Below are 15,738 nucleotides of genomic sequence, written 5' to 3' on the forward strand. Positions count from 1 at the left end.
TGCAGGCTGTGTTTCTGAGAGCCAACCTGAGACGCTCACTGATGATTTGAAGATGCTATTAGTAGTGTTATTTTGCATGTAAGCGCATTAACAGGTATTCACAAGGGGAGAGGGCACTAGGAACCAGTTTTCTGAAGGTGCCACAAACTGCAGACCTCACCATGAGGGTTTTTAAAGCTCTGATTTCTGTGGAAGAATATGGGAGGGTAGGCAGTCTCTAGCACATAAACAAGAAGTGGGCCAAACACTTGAAAGACTTTTAGTACCTGTTGCACAAAAAATATAGGATAGAAGGGAGCCCACCACTATTTCAAGAAGTAAATAAACTAGATCTGCAAGTCAAAGGATGGTACTGTGAGGAATGCAGAAGAACCTGTGTAGCATTGATTGACTTTTTTTTTTTTTTTAAAGGAGGACTCTTCCTGACTTAGGGAAAGGGGGTCAATTTGGTGCCTCAGAAAACATCCAAACCTAATGCATAGCACAGCTTCAGTTATAAGGCAAGCCTGGGAGGGAGTTCACATTGGATGGACCCTCTCTGAGATCCTCTGGGCTTAATCAAAACAGTGTGTTTCCTGAGATAACCTTCTGCAAGGGTTTTCTGGCCAGTAATGGTATTTTGAAGGCTGGTTCTCCAGAGGCAGCAAGCCTTCCTGTTAATCTGCCACATGAGCCCTTCAGCTGTGTTAAACCACCACATTTACCTAACAAATACAGAAATCTGAAAGTTGCAATTTAGGCAGCACACATGTGGTGTTTATTTACTATGAAGGTGCAGTAACAAAACCTTTTTTTCTTGCAGAAAAATCAATCTGATTTCCATCCTGGCTGTTCATTGATCCTTCCTAGTGTAATTGAAGTGAAGTAGGAAAAGAATTTTTGAAGTAATTTGACTAAATACAAATAAAATCCAAGAACATTTATTCTGATTGGTATGTCTTGGGAGGAATTTAAGCTCTGTTCTTAGTGATCTTGTTCACAGCATGGCTCCATAAATAGCTGTATCAGACAAGCCAGGAATATTGGTTGAGCACTGTGGTTTGTGGGCAGCGATTAGCAGCTCAGACTGGTTTGAGGGTTTGGAAAATGCTTGCATAAACACATGTAAGTGTGCTATTTCAGCCTGTTGTAAGTATGTGCCATTACTGCAAGAGTTTTTAGGTGTTTTCCTGCTGCCGTTCCACCACTTGCCCTGGGCTCAGCTGCATCAGGATCAGAGCTGGCTGAAATCTAATAATGCAACAATAACAGCAAGTTTTAATGACAGGGTTTTACTGGGTCACTTCCTAGAGCTGGTCAGTTGTGCAAGCCTGGGTGCCCCCAAGAAATGGACAAGGCTGCTTATCCACATCTGCAGTTCTTTCTCTCCTCTGTAACCATCCTCCTTCAATTCCTCTGTTACAGACACTGGTATAATTGAAAGATTATTTTGTCCTTAGTGTTCTGCTTTAAGGTCACACATCTACTCTTCATTCAGGATATCTACTTTGATCATTTAGGCTCAATTAGCTAGTATATCACATTCCAGATATTTATATAATAATTATATTGATTTGATCTGAACCAAGAAAATTATTTCTTCTAATTAAAATTAATGTAATATGATATAGTGCCTAGAAAAGCCATATAATCAACTTCTTCATACAAAGGAACTGTAATAGGAATAACATCTTAAGCAACAAGATAGCTGGTACCCTGAGTTCTTTACAAATCCTTATAAATCATCTTGTTAAATGCAATATTAAAATGAATACAACCCCCAAAAGTTAAAACATGGTCCAGTGTAAGATCATCAAAATAACATGGTATATACAAAATATTTTTGTGACATATTCTAGATTATTAAAGTCATTATTCATAACTCCTTGCTTTATGCAATTAGCACAGAATAGGAAAACTTTTGTTCTCTGCTATTACTTAGCAGAGGTTCTTAGACTTGGAACTCTGCAGCTTGCTAAAGTTAATGAATAAAAATGGATTTGTACTTAAATTCTTAACTGTGCATAGCAGGTCTTTAGCGTGCTATAAAATCTAAAATTATAACAGTATATGAGCAGCATTAATGAACACGCTGTTTTGCTTTTACTGAAAAGCAGGGGTCACCTTTGATTAAATAGTATTTTAGTCCTGGAAATATTTTCTGTTTGCTATGACAGTTTACCTTCCTCAGAAATATGTTCTCCATTTCTGTTCTTCCATTTTACATAGGCAATAAAAATAAATGATATAAATCCAGATTGTATTTGCACAGTAAGGAAGGAAGGACGGAAATGTAGACCAAATGGACTGACCAAATAGATGCTGGATCTCTTAGCAGATGATCTTGGCATTGGACCCTAAGCTTCCTGCTCCTAAAACACACTTTCTAATCACTACTCTATCATGTAGTAAGTAGATATTAGCAGCACTGCTGTTTGGAATGAAGTCAGATATTGACAGCTGTATTTTGTGATGGTCCTGATCCTATTGATGTATTAAGTGTGATAAGGGCCTGCCTTGCAGATTGAACCTGACTCCCAGATTTCTGGATCCTGGCTTGCATCAAGGGGATTTAGCTGCTCACGCCACTTTGGGGGAGGTGTAGAAACAAAACTAAAGGCACGTCAGGAACTTCTGGTTTAAATAGCAGTGAATTCAGGCTCTGGGTAACATCAGAGCAGGAATTTCAGATTACTGTTTGGACTGACATGCACAGTTCTTTCTGGATCCCCCTTGGTTTACTGGATGATGACTAGATTTCAGAATGAAAGCATGATGCTGAATGTACTCATGCTATTTTCTCCACCAATTATTTTATTTTTCTTTTTTCTATGGATTAACTGATAGCAGTAAATTGCAGGTATGTCAATATCAGCAGGTTTGTTCATTGCTATCAGTTAGAAAAGAAGACAAAAAGCTAAAATCTCACCATCATACATCAAGTCAAATGTTTCCTTTCATTTACTTGAAAGATGAAGTGAAGGTACCAAATGTTACGAAACAAAAATCAATATGTTATTAAGATAAAAATTGGTGTGATCTATGTGATTCATGTGTGAAATGGGGTTAGGCTTATCTGATTTAAAAAACTTGGGTTTTTATATGGATATGCCATGCTCCCTCATGGGTTGGCTCACAAGTACAAAAAAAAAAAAATCCAACAACACAGGCGTGCTCTCTCTCCTTCTTGGAAAGAAGTGATGGATGCTTCCCAAATACTCATGGTCAGTTGTTGTGATGACATTTGGATTGTACTGCAGGACTAGTCTGGTAAGGGTTTGTCATTAGGCATTGCTGTATTGCCATGAACACTTCTGGTGTCCCATAATATGAAGGGTGTTGGAATTTGGTTTGGTGACCCCTGGATGTTTGTAGGACAGGACTATTTTTATACCACTCATCAGCCCTGTAACTGTGTTATTGAATTGCTTCCTTTCAGTGTCCTGGTAGTTTCCCTTTGTCTGTATCCATATGTAGTGACCTGCCTTATATTTTGATGAGGAGGATTTTGGAGTAGTAGAGAATGGGTTTTATTTACATTCTGATTTTCTTTGATTACCAGCAGTTAATTTGCTTTTCACAATGTCGCTTCGACTGAAAGCATTAAACGCACCTTCTATACACAAAATAAAGTCTTAAATTTTGACATTGAGAGACCCCAAGCAGGCTCCATGAACTATAAAAGCTGCATCTTGGCTTGCTGGAATCAAATTGAGGAAACTTGACAAAATGTGTGTTGTATGGGAACAATTCTTAAGCTGTGAAAAATTAATTTAGTACTTTTTAGTCTCAATTAATTGCTGTCAGAGATGACCAATGTCAAGAATGTTTTGGCCAGACTGCCTGCTCTTTCCCATTGTAGCCTATTTTTATTGTCAATGTGAAAGCCGTAAAATGAAATCTGGTCACCCACATGTGCAATTCAATATAGCAAAGCAGTCAGCTTTAAGGCTGCACACTACCGAAGTCCTAGAAACGGTCTTTAAATAGAATGCAAAATGCATGCCCTGAATTTTTTGTCTGCATATTGAGTTAATTGGACTGTATTCTCTGGTGTGGTTTTATGTGCACAGGTCACTTCTATTTTGTATATAACTTAAAATATTTGTTCTGCTTTTCAAAATACACTCAGTTGTTAATAAAAAGGAAATAATGTCTTTAGAAAAAAATGAAAATACCTAAATCTATAGACAGGAACTTTATTTTCATCTGTCAAAACAGTAGGGTGACAGTTAAACATATGCTTCAAGGTTTTGAAGCAGTGGGAACTTTTCTGTCAAAATGGATTAGTCTTTGAAATGACTTGAACTTTAGGGAATTATAAATTCTCTATATAATATCTATTACTCATTTATTGACAACACTGTTTCATGTACTTAGAATACGGGGAAAGATTGCCCATTGCTGTGAGTTGTTATAGTCCCACTGAAGTGAGTGGAACCAGCTGACAGTCTACCAAATGTATGCTTTCTATTATTTTGTAAAGTCTCTTCTTCCTTAGTATAACACTGAAAAAGATTTTTCTGCTCCCATCTATCTGAGCATGGTGCCAGAATTTTTTTCTCCATTTGGACTTCCACATGTGTTGTAGGATTAAAGTGTACATATAGATGAAGTTAATGATCTTCAAGTACACATTATTTTTTTCTCTGAGATGAGGCCTTCTTTCCACATGCAAATAGAAAGTTATTTCTGCACTTCTAATGTCTGATACTTGGTCATTTAAAGACACCAATTATTTTTATCTCTATATTTTATACCCTTTCTTTTCTAACAGTTCCCACCATTTGTTGCTTCATGCACTAATCTGAGCATCACACTGATTGCTCAGCTTTTTTTTATTGTTCTCCATAACACTTCTCTAGGTTCCACCTTCCTCCTCTTGAGAGTACATCACTGTTCTAGCCATTTTTTACTTTATTGGTAGTGTCAGCAGGGCAAAAGAAACTTTCTTTTTCTTTTGACAAACTTGTGGTCTAGAAAGTGCAGAAATAAAGGATGTAGGTTACAGAAAACGTGACTGACTGGAGGAGTCCAACCAGCAGTTATCATGCTGCTAAGCCATGGCTTTTGTTGGCTTTTAGAAACGTTTCTTGGGAATGCTTTGTCCTGTAGTTACTTACTCCCAAGTTTACACTCCTTAATTACACACATCTTCAGTTTGGCACATTGAAAATGTATTTAGCTAAAGAATAAGTAAGGCCCTGAGAGCTTAATTTCCCATCCCCCCCCCCCCCCCCCCCCTTTTCTCCCAGCTCCCGATATCATATTATCACATTCAGCCTGACAGAACAGTTGAAGTTACAGCTTTGTGCTCTCTTGCCTTCCCCACCTCCAAGGCCCATAAATCCTTTCAGCTCTATCACCTCTGTGCTATTGCCAGCACACAAAGCTCTTGATCAATGCACTGTGAAAACTCTCGCTGCTGCCTTCATTTCCTTTTGCTGGGACTGCTGTAACTCAAAGCTATTGAACACTTAATTACTGTAATACCCTATAGGAATGGTACTAGTACAGCTTGTAATGCCCTAGTGCAACTGTTATACCCTGCCATGCTTTGGCTCATGACTACAGTATGCTTCAGTTCGTAAAATGTGTGGTAACTTGTTCTCTTCACCTGTATCTTGAACTTGAATCCAGTGAAAACACACAAACCTTCTAAATCAGCTTGTATTGATAATTGCTCCCTAGACCTCAGGTGTTGTAGTGCTATTCAACTTCTGTTTGCTACAGTAAATTATTCTTTCATTTGTAATTTCATTCTTTTCATCTTCAGAGCAGAGACTCCATGGGTAAAACTGCAGATTAAAAAAATGATGAAAAAACTGTTAAGTGGGTGAAAATTGAATGGGTACTATGGACTTGGACAGAGATCGTATTTTTATAAATGCAGACATTTGATGCCGTTTAATTCTGGCATCATTTATTGATCAGTTAGACCTTCAAAGCCATACTGCTTTGAACTGAAGCATTTTCCTTTTAAACTCATCAGTCATCCTTCCTTTGCATGTACTGTTAAAAGTCTAAGGACTGCATAATCTAAAAGAAGGAAAACAAGTGGCTGAACATAATAGACTAAACTTCACACTTGTAATTACTCACCCACATTCAATTGCAGACAAATGTCAGCATTTACACATGTAACTATGTATAGGTATAATGACACAGGACCTTTCATTATTGTCACTAGATTTCAGGCACAAAAAATAAGTTAAAGTATTTTTCTCCTAAGGACCAAATGAATTACTGTTCCATGATTGAATACAGAGGGCATGCTAGACTTCTGTTCTATTGTCTTTTATAACAGCAATAACAAGGTACAAGAGTGATAAAATACGTGTGGTAGAATTCATTTATGTATAGCTGTAAAGCATGCTTAGGGCCAGATCTTGGTTATGCTGAAGTTGAGGATGAGTTTTGTCTATAACTTAACCAGGAGGAGTCATTGGACTGGAGTCACTGAACTGGACTGGCCATGAATTGCACCCTGTGCTATAGCTGGGGGCTGCAGACTGCAAGGGAGCATGAAAGGCTCTGAAACTGCAGGGCTCCCTACCATCTGCAGTGCCAGAAATCCTGGTTTAATGGCCTGAAGTGCTGTAAGAAACTTGAAAAAGGGATGTGATGGAGTGTGCTGCACAATCCCAGTCAAAGATATCTCTTGACATACAAAAAAGTGGATCATCTCATGCAGAAGCAGGCAAATCCATACAGTGCTTTAAGACAGAAAGGAGCAAAAAAAAAAGGGTCTGAACTAATGTGCATCTTTTGGGCCATCTGTCACCTTGAAGTTCTGATGTAAGTAACTGGTCTAGGGTAAGTTTTAGCCTTATTTGCTTAAACTCTTTGTACACAGTTTCTTTCCCCCCACTTCTATGATTGTGCCCTCACAAGCCATGTTTTCATTCAGGTGAGTTTGCTTCAGTCCCAGTTCAGTACCCTAATGCCAAAATGATTCCTCTGAGGGCCAAGAGGTGAGTGCAACACTAAGGTGCTGAGTGGTCTTGACCACATGTTTATACCAGTGAGGAAGGCAGCTGGGGCCTGTTCTCCAGCCTTGTGGCCACTGACTTGCCACAGCTTGTGTCCATACACACAAATTCATTTGTCCCCCTTCCAAAGAAACAGGATGAGCTCATCCAGACTTTGCTAGGAATAGTCCCTGGTATGTCCTGCTTGGCTGCTGTCAAAAACATGCCTAAAACTGTGCCAGATGTCCAACAGTACAGGCAGCTGTGCAGTAGCACACCAAACCCCTGCCCTCCCTGGTTCATGACTGCGGGTATAGCCTACAAACCTGGGTCAGGGCAGGTGATCGGTCTCACAGGTCTTCTTGGGGAACTTGACTGGGTTTAAACTCCCATACTTGGTGGTTATAAGGTTTCTGAAGTTCTGGTTAGGTCTTCAGGCATTGTACTCACAGGCAAGAAAAAAGGACTTTTCTTCAAAGAAGTAGAAAATTAAGCCAGATGAAGAAGAGAAACCTTTCAAGTATCTCCAGTAGTCACAAACTAAAAATGCAGTCTATTTTATTGTGTACTTATGTTTACAGATATCTCAAATCTTATTTTAAAAGTGAAAAAAATTCCTGATGGCATATACCACAAGAAAGCCAAACTCAGCACAATTTTTTTAATCGGGGACTTTGTGCCTTCAATTTTATTGCTGTAATGTACAATACTTCTTTGTTTGCCAAATATTTAAGCTATCTACCCCTCAGCTGAAGAGCAACAGCTTTACACTTCAGCGTCCTATGTATTTGTTTTTTAGTGGCTGGTGAGGCAGCACAGCCTTGTTGCAGTGCTAGCATTGCCTGTCAGAGTTCATTCCTTGGGCTGTGGATGGAGGGTTGGTGGGAAGTCTCTGGTGGTCTTGGGGCCAGACAACTCTGGCGGCTCATGGCTGTCCCCCCTTGGGTCTTGGAACTCAAAAGATGGAGACCTCAGCTTTTCTGGGCGGGGAGCTCTATCATCTTCATAGCAACAGTATGTCTTTTCATCCAGACAGTACTGTTGCAGCTTGTGACCATTGTTTTTCCTCCTGCCCTGCACCTGAAGAGGGACCCTGATGTATTTTCAGTAACATCCTCTTGGATAATGGAGGGCTTCTAGTAGATCTCCCTGCAAACCACCTCTTCTCTATGCTAAGCAAGCCCACTTCCCTCAGCCTCTCATAGGGCATATGTATATTTTATGGGCAAAGCCTTCTGACATTATAAAAACATTTTAAAAGTATTTTTAATGACTGTTGACTTCTGCTTTGTTGGTGCAGGTGGACATCCCTCTGAATGAAGTCTTGCTTTGAAGTAGTTGTTTACAGTGTTTGGGATTTGCAGCAGTTTTCATGCTGCTTTTTAAATGTACTTAATATAGCTGAAAAAATGTTGGTCTTGTTGTTCAGCATCTGTAACTCTATCCAAGGCTGTGCTTGGGATCAAGGGAACCTGGTCTCTCCCAGGAACTTACTGCAGTCCATACATCCTTTGTTTTGTGCTGTGCATGCAGGTGATGGCTGTGTTCAGTGGTGCTGGCAGATATCTGGCTCTGCAGAGGACTGCAGATTAAAGCACCCTCCAGCCCTTGCCTTTCATGGATCACTGTGTCACCAAGCCCTCGATTAAATTAAGGATTTAATTAAGCTCTGGGAAATCTTTCAGACAACACTTTCAGTAAGAATGTCCTGCATCACTTCTCTATGCACATGTAATATTCATGATAATTCATCCAAGAACTGTGTGAATTACCTCTGCTGATAAAAATAACAGGAAGGGAGAGTAGCTTAATGTATGGCCTAGTGACATGGCTTAATGTGCGTGTCTTTTCCAGTTAAGGGATGTTCATTTGATTGAGATGATTATTGACAAATAAACAAGTATGTTACAAACATGGTCTAATCGATCTTCTATTCTTGTTGCAGTAATTATGCTGTCAGCATCTGAGTTGTCATTTTACAAAATGCAAACAGATAGCTTAGGGCATGTTTGTACTCATAGGGCATCGTGTGTATGCATGTTTGCTTTCAAAACACAGGCATCTTTAAAACAAAGTCTCTTTCAAAGGCATCTTTAAAACTGCCTTCATTTTTCCTGTTTTCCTGCAGGTCAAGGCAACAGATGCTGATGCTGACCAGTTTGGTGAAATTGAGTATTTTCTTTATGATGGATTCCATTATTATGAAAAATCCAAAACCTTCCAGATTGATCCCCGTACTGGTCAAATCTGTGTGTCTCAAGATATTGACAGAGAAGGAGATCCAACTACTTACGATCTCTTAGTAAAAGCTGTGGATGGGGTAAGTTTTGCCCTTCTGTAATGCCAGGTTTGTGACTACATCTGCAAATTTGGATGTGCTGTGTGTGTACCCTTACAGGGAAATGGAGTATGTGAAAATTGCATGATTTATGAATAAATTTTCTTGACTCTACAGAGGACAGAATGATACTTCACTAAACAAGTTTTGACCTAAACTGATAAAAGTTCACTGTGCAATCCAGAGTCACTCCTAAATGAGGTATTAAAAAAACATTTCTAGAATGTGTTAGTCCTTGTTGATTTTCCTGATCCTTTCAGGACTGGTGGACTTCAACTGCAGTGTATTAGCTGAATTAAGTGCTATCATGGAGTGCCTTCATTTAGTTTTGTCCTAGTTTGTATGCTTTGAGGCCAGTGTGAACCAAAGCAGGGTAAAGGAGGAGTCAAAAGAATGGTGAAAACAACAAAGAACATTATGAAGAACAGGCCATTTCCTTGGACAGGCCAGTGGACTGAAAATTCAGAAGAGTTCTGCTTGTCAAATCCAGATGTACACTGGGGTAAAACTGCCTAAAGCTGTAAAGAGCGCTATGCAGTTGTTCTTTTAGATCGTCTTCCTTTGAAACATACTGTGGAGATGTTTGTTCACATCACACATCAAGCTGCTCAGGGGTGGACTCTATAGGGTGACATGTAACAGAAGATTTTGGTAAAGTGTCTCCTCAAAAAGAAGGGGAAAATAACTCTCTGCTTCATTTAGTGATGATCACAAAACCATCTGAAGGCTGTTGGCAACAAGGTGCCCAGAAAGGAGACCACTCACTACTTTTCTTACTCTCTTTCACAGTGAACTGTGAGAAGACTGAAGAGAAAGGTTACTGGCTGTTTGCAAACATCACATTTAACATAACTGTTTTAAACTGAGGGATTCATATTATTCAGGTCACGTTTTACAGTACAAGTTGAGCTGAAAAACATCAAAAAAAATTTGTCTATAAAGTTTTTATTTTGTACTTCAAATATTATACTTGCATTTAAAGTAGTCCTAAGCTATCTAGTATACACTTTTTGAAAAAGCTGTTTTTTCTAGAAATAAGTTTTTCATAAAACATATGTGCTTTTCATTATAATTCTCCAAATTTCTTCAGTGTACTGTGATTTCTGTATTCGTGAGTAGATGGACTTGCTGCAGTTGGTGCTTGGTGCTATTTGTTGTGTTCAGAGGATGTAGTGGTCAAGGGTATATTTGTATGCTGTTGAATTTGGATGTATGTGTGTAATGCACCTGCATTTTTCTTTAACAGTGACTAATCAGTGTTTATTTCAGAGGCTACAGAAGCATTCTTTTACATTAATACTGCCTTTCGCAATATGTTCTTTCTATAGTTTTCTTTTTGAGGAGAAATAGCATCATATCATTTTTTGTTTGTTTCCTGACATATAACTCTATCTTACAGATTACTTCTGAACTTAAGTCTTTTTTTGGGACAATGTCTGAAACTTCTCCAGCAGAAGTCTGTGGCCATTTTGGAATTTCTCTGGGATGTAATTTCTGTCTTCAAAATTCCTTTCTAGGCAAAATTTCATAGTGTACACCTAAGTACAGATATCAAAAAGTTGAAGAATAAAGCAGTCAATAATACTATACAAAACATGAGAAAACTACTTTGCAATAGCTGATAGCTTCATTTTTCTCCTACATCCAGTGCTGGTTTTGTGCAGGTCCTCACATGTTTTGGATCTGTATAAAGAACATGTACGTTGAAAATCTAAAAGAAAATAGGTTTACATGATTTTTTTTTTTTTTACATGAGAAAAGTTTTTTTTTCTTAAATTGTTGCTTTGATGATACTCTTCATGTCAAAAGTTATAGGAAAATGGGCAATGCATTGAAACTATAGATTGTTTCATTTTTAAGATAGGTCTGTGATTTATCTCCATTTAGGGACCTTGTGTTTTCAGTAGTTCAGTAATGGAGAGGAGGATTCAATTTTTGATTCCCTTGTCTGTGACAGACAAGACTTGATCTTTTTACTGGAACCCAGCACTTTACAGTTTCTACTGATTGCACTTCAAAAAATTAGGTCATCTGACACCTCAATACTGAAGCACCAAAAATCAATATTTGCCTTTCAAAATTTCCAGTATGCCTGAAAAAATGCTGAGCCACCAGCCACCTCTACAGCGGAACTGTAGTGGGTTATTTTATCTCCTGGCACTCTGCTGCTGTTCATGATGGATTAAATGTGTTAGGTGTGCAGTTCAAGGTGGAGGCTGTGATCAGGGGAGAAACACATACAAAGAAGTTGGGGGAAGAGTGAAGGGTCACTGTTGACAAAGAGGAGGGAAGAGAGATGAAGAGGAGAGAAAATAACAAAGTTAATTAGAAATGAGGAGAAAAAGTGTTTTCCAGGTGGTGCTCAGCTAATCTTACAGCAGGGCTATCAGTTTCTTCCACCTGTTCATGCCTGCTCCATTACATGGTTTTGGATCTTGTTGGTTTTGTCTTTTATGCCCTATTTAGAAGCAGTAATGGGAGAACTGAAATGGCCCACAAGAGCCCATGGACAGGAAGGCACAAAGCAGATTCTGTTAAACTGGTGTTAAATAAACATCCTGTGAGTATGTGGGAGCCATCGTACTGACTTAAGTGGGGTCATAGTGTTAGCTTTATCAGCTGACAGCACTGATTTGGGTTCCAAAGTCTCTCACTTCACACGTGTATCTGGTCCTCCTCCTTGAAATGCTTTTATATGGAAAGAAGTCATGTAGCTAGCTTATAGAAAAGTTTGCACTGTATCCATGGCATCTGCATTTAGCCCTACTTTTGGGCCTTTGTACATGGATTGTGGAAGATTGACATTTTGCTCCCATAGCAAGGGTCACACGCTTGTCATTTGCACACCAGATCTGACTGGAATTACACCCAGCTAGTCCCAGCTGCAAACAGCTGTGTTTTGCAATTGTGACAGATCAGAGTTTCGGTAGGCATTTCAGGAGTCTTTGAACTTCTAGTCAGATACTTTCTTGTATTGATACTAAAATTGAAATGTTTGCCTTCATCTGATTTTATTTTAAAGAAATTTTATTTTGGAGAATTTCACAAACAATTGAGAGATTTAGATCAAACTTCCTGTGAAATCAAGTATTACAAAAAGAAAATATGGAAAAACAGGAGTTCTAGTAAGTGTTTTCAAATGCATAGGGAACAAAGTTGCTACTACTTCCCATTTGAATGTGTGGAAGTTAGATCTGATAAGTTTTGCTGCTTATGTTTTTTGTTTCTTTTTGAAACATGAGTGGGGTGGGTACTAATACAGTGTGTTTTCCTGCTTGCCCAAGGGTGTCCAAACAGTTACATATGCAAATTTATGCTTCCATTACTCCTTTTGAGTGATTCTATCTTAGTCCTAACATGAATTCATTCTCATACAGGAAAGCTTATTTTTTACAGCATATGTTTTTGCTGCTGTATGGTGGCAAACTTTATTGCTATGTATCATGCATATTTCAATCCTATTGTTTATTTGCATTTTTATGCCTGTCATCTTTCTTTTTCTTTCAACAATAGTAATGCTTGCAGATGTTTAAAAAGCAAAACAAAAACAAAACCTGTTATGGTCCATGGAAACTTAATTGGAATAATGCTAGTTTAAATTCTACCTACTGGCACCTATACCATCTGTTTAGGGACAATAGTTGTCTGGTTTTCAAAGCCAAAATCTCCAAGTTGCACAATCTTGGGGTTGGTGGTGCACAATGAGAGGCCTTCAGGAGCATGTCCAGCTTCAACATTCTGAAGATCTGGCGTATGCAGTTTTTCCCCTCAAAAATGGGGAAGACCTATGCTTGCACAGGTTGCTCTCAGGGATTTTCCAGCTCCAGCAACAAACACCTCTCTAGATAATGCAGTGCATGTACAAGTCTACCATTTCTTTATCAGCGTGCCAGGAAGCTTCAAAAACTGCAGAGGACAGGCAGGATGTTGTGCTTCTATGGCCCTCACAGTGTAAGGGGTGCCATACCACATCCTTGCAGTGGTGGGATTGTATGCATCATTACGGGCTTAAATGTGTCCAATCCCAGCTGGATCTGTGTGGTTTCCGTAAAGTCTCTCCATAAGACTAAGTTTGTTAGAAGCACATGCTTGGCTATGGCGGAATCCAGGAGAAATTTGTATGCCATGATGAGAGTTCAGATGATGGAAAAAACCCCAAACCTGTTTTTTTTTTTTTTTTCTTTGTAAAAGGTGGGCTACTTTGTTTTTGCCCTTTCTTGCAGGTGAGGTTCTTAAGAGCTTTGGTAAGGCTGCCCTTCATTAGGATTTGACAGCTGTCACTGAATGGTGGTGGTGGGCTTGTTTGAAAGTCTGTGCCACGGTGACTTCTCATCTTACTTGTTTTCCTCTGGAAGTGAGCCAAAGATAATTGGTTCTGCCTTGGCTCTGGAGTGTGGGTGAGTGTCCTGCAGCCCTTGGGAAGCCTTGACTACTTAATCTGGGATGCAGTGGGGAAGGATGCTATCCTGCGTTCTCATCAGCTAGTCTGGGCTCCTTCTTCCCTGTCCTCCCGCTTCAGGCTGCTGGCAGACAATGACACGAAGAGCTCCTTTAATACCCTGTAACCCAGATACGCCTACTATTTGGGGTCAGAGGGAGCAAAGCAGCCTGCATATGGCATGTTGAACCTTTTGCAGAGATAATGTAGCAGCTGAGAAACTGAAAACCTAGAATGCCATATAAAAGAAACAAGAATGCTTCGTTTCATCTGTGGTTAATTAGTATTAAGTTAAGGCTTAATTGGTAGCTTTTCTAGTTTTTTGTTTTTTTTTTTTTTTTTTTTATCTTTGAGTCATTAGTCATCATCCTTTTCTGAAAAACTGCTTTTGACTAGATCAGATTTCTTTTGGATGCTGAAAACTACTTCAAAATCAGATGTCCTTGTAGAAACTAAGACTTTTTAACGACAGTTTTTTAAAGTAGATCATAAAGTAGTCACATCTATTTGCATATACAAGTGCATCTGCTAAATCTGAAGGTATGGTTTTATAGAGCATTATGAATCACATCTGTGTGCTGCATACTCAAAATGGTTACTTACTGAATTTACTCAGGATTATGTGTGGCCTTACACTGGGTGTTGTCACCTGCTCCTTGTTATGAAGCAGTTCTTCAAAACTCAGCTAAAATACTGAGAATGCTTGCATAGCCAAAGTGCACATATTTAAAAAATTAAGAACAGAGGAAAAAATTGAGCTTTATGTATTGTGCATTAACTGACCTTGCTGTCGCAGAATACATGGTTAAAGCTGCCTTGCAGTATTACACAGTACCACAGTACTGTGCCTGGGTTCCTGCTGAACCATGCATTTTGTAATTGCATATAAAGTCTTTGAGTTCTTTTGTTCACAACAGGAGCGTTGACATACTGTGAGACAAATAGGTAAACATCTTACCTGAACAGTAAGAGTATTTTTTAAGATCTTTTCCTTTAATAAAAATAAAAACCCTACTAAAAAAAATAAAGCTGGCATAATTTTCAATTTGTCTTGAGATTGTAAGTGAAAGTTTTATCATGGAAAGAAGAGATCAGGTTTAGGCTTCAGGGCTGAAGTATAGCAGTACTTTTACTCCCCCCCCCCCCCCCCCCCCAAAAAAAAAAAAAGTGTATCTTGTCTTTCAAACTCATTTACAGCAGATCATGAAATTGCCTACCAACACAGAGTATGCTATTACTAACTTTTATGTTACAGCTCACTTTTATAGAGGTACATGAACAACAGTTCATTAAACACTTCAACTAGGCCAGTTATGTAGGCTGATATTTATTTAGGTTCTGAAGAACTTCTAATGATACTGAAGCCTCATTGGCTCTTATGCTGTCTTTGAGTATAGAGACAGATTTTGCTCTTCATCCTTTTTGTTGTTGATTTTATTTTTTTTTTTTAGCAAACACAATACTTGTCCAGTTTTCTTTGTATTTTACACTGAAGCAATTAATGTAGAGATAAGCACTCAACACTCAAAAGCTTTAACTTCTTTAGAAGCTTTGCTTGTGAAATAATTGGCAGATCCTCTCCATTTCGACAGGATGGGGACTTGAAGATTACATACCATCTTCTAGGTTTAATAAAGAAAAGAAAAACATGTTTTCATATTAGAGATCCTGTATATCACAATTCAGTTGGGATCAAGAATTTGACAGCACCATTCAATGATCAAAAAGGTTGGATACTGTAGTGGAAATCTTGACAGATTCTTAAAAATTTTATGTCAACAAGACCAAACAGAACTATTCAAAACAGCATTGCTTCTACTACTTGTTAATCTCGAGCATCTCTCCTGCTACAGGCAAATATTTTTTTAAAGATAATGAAGAGGGGTACTAATAGCTTTATATTTTCTTACAAGTCCTGTAAAAGAAAAGAAAATATATCTCATGGTTATTTTGACTTGGTGGTAGCTTTGTATGTCCTATTCGTACTGTATGGGCCACTAGAATCACAGGAT

General features: G+C 38.6%; 1 protein-coding gene across 1 annotated transcript in view; it reads left to right on the top strand.

The window, feature by feature from the left end:
* Nucleotides 1-15,738, top strand: part of DCHS2 (dachsous cadherin-related 2) — a gene marked incomplete at both ends in the record, with an annotated part of 105,596 nt that overhangs the window by 30,500 nt on the left and 59,358 nt on the right. Inside the window, one exon of the mRNA XM_084286064.1 lies at nucleotides 9,079-9,270. Coding sequence (XP_084142190.1) covers nucleotides 9,079-9,270 — 192 coding nt within the window. The remainder of the gene's footprint in view (nucleotides 1-9,078; nucleotides 9,271-15,738) is intronic.

The sequence above is a fragment of the Netta rufina genome, assembly GCF_964035555.1.
Source record: "Netta rufina genome assembly, chromosome: 4".
Taxonomy (NCBI): Eukaryota; Metazoa; Chordata; class Aves; order Anseriformes; family Anatidae; genus Netta; species Netta rufina.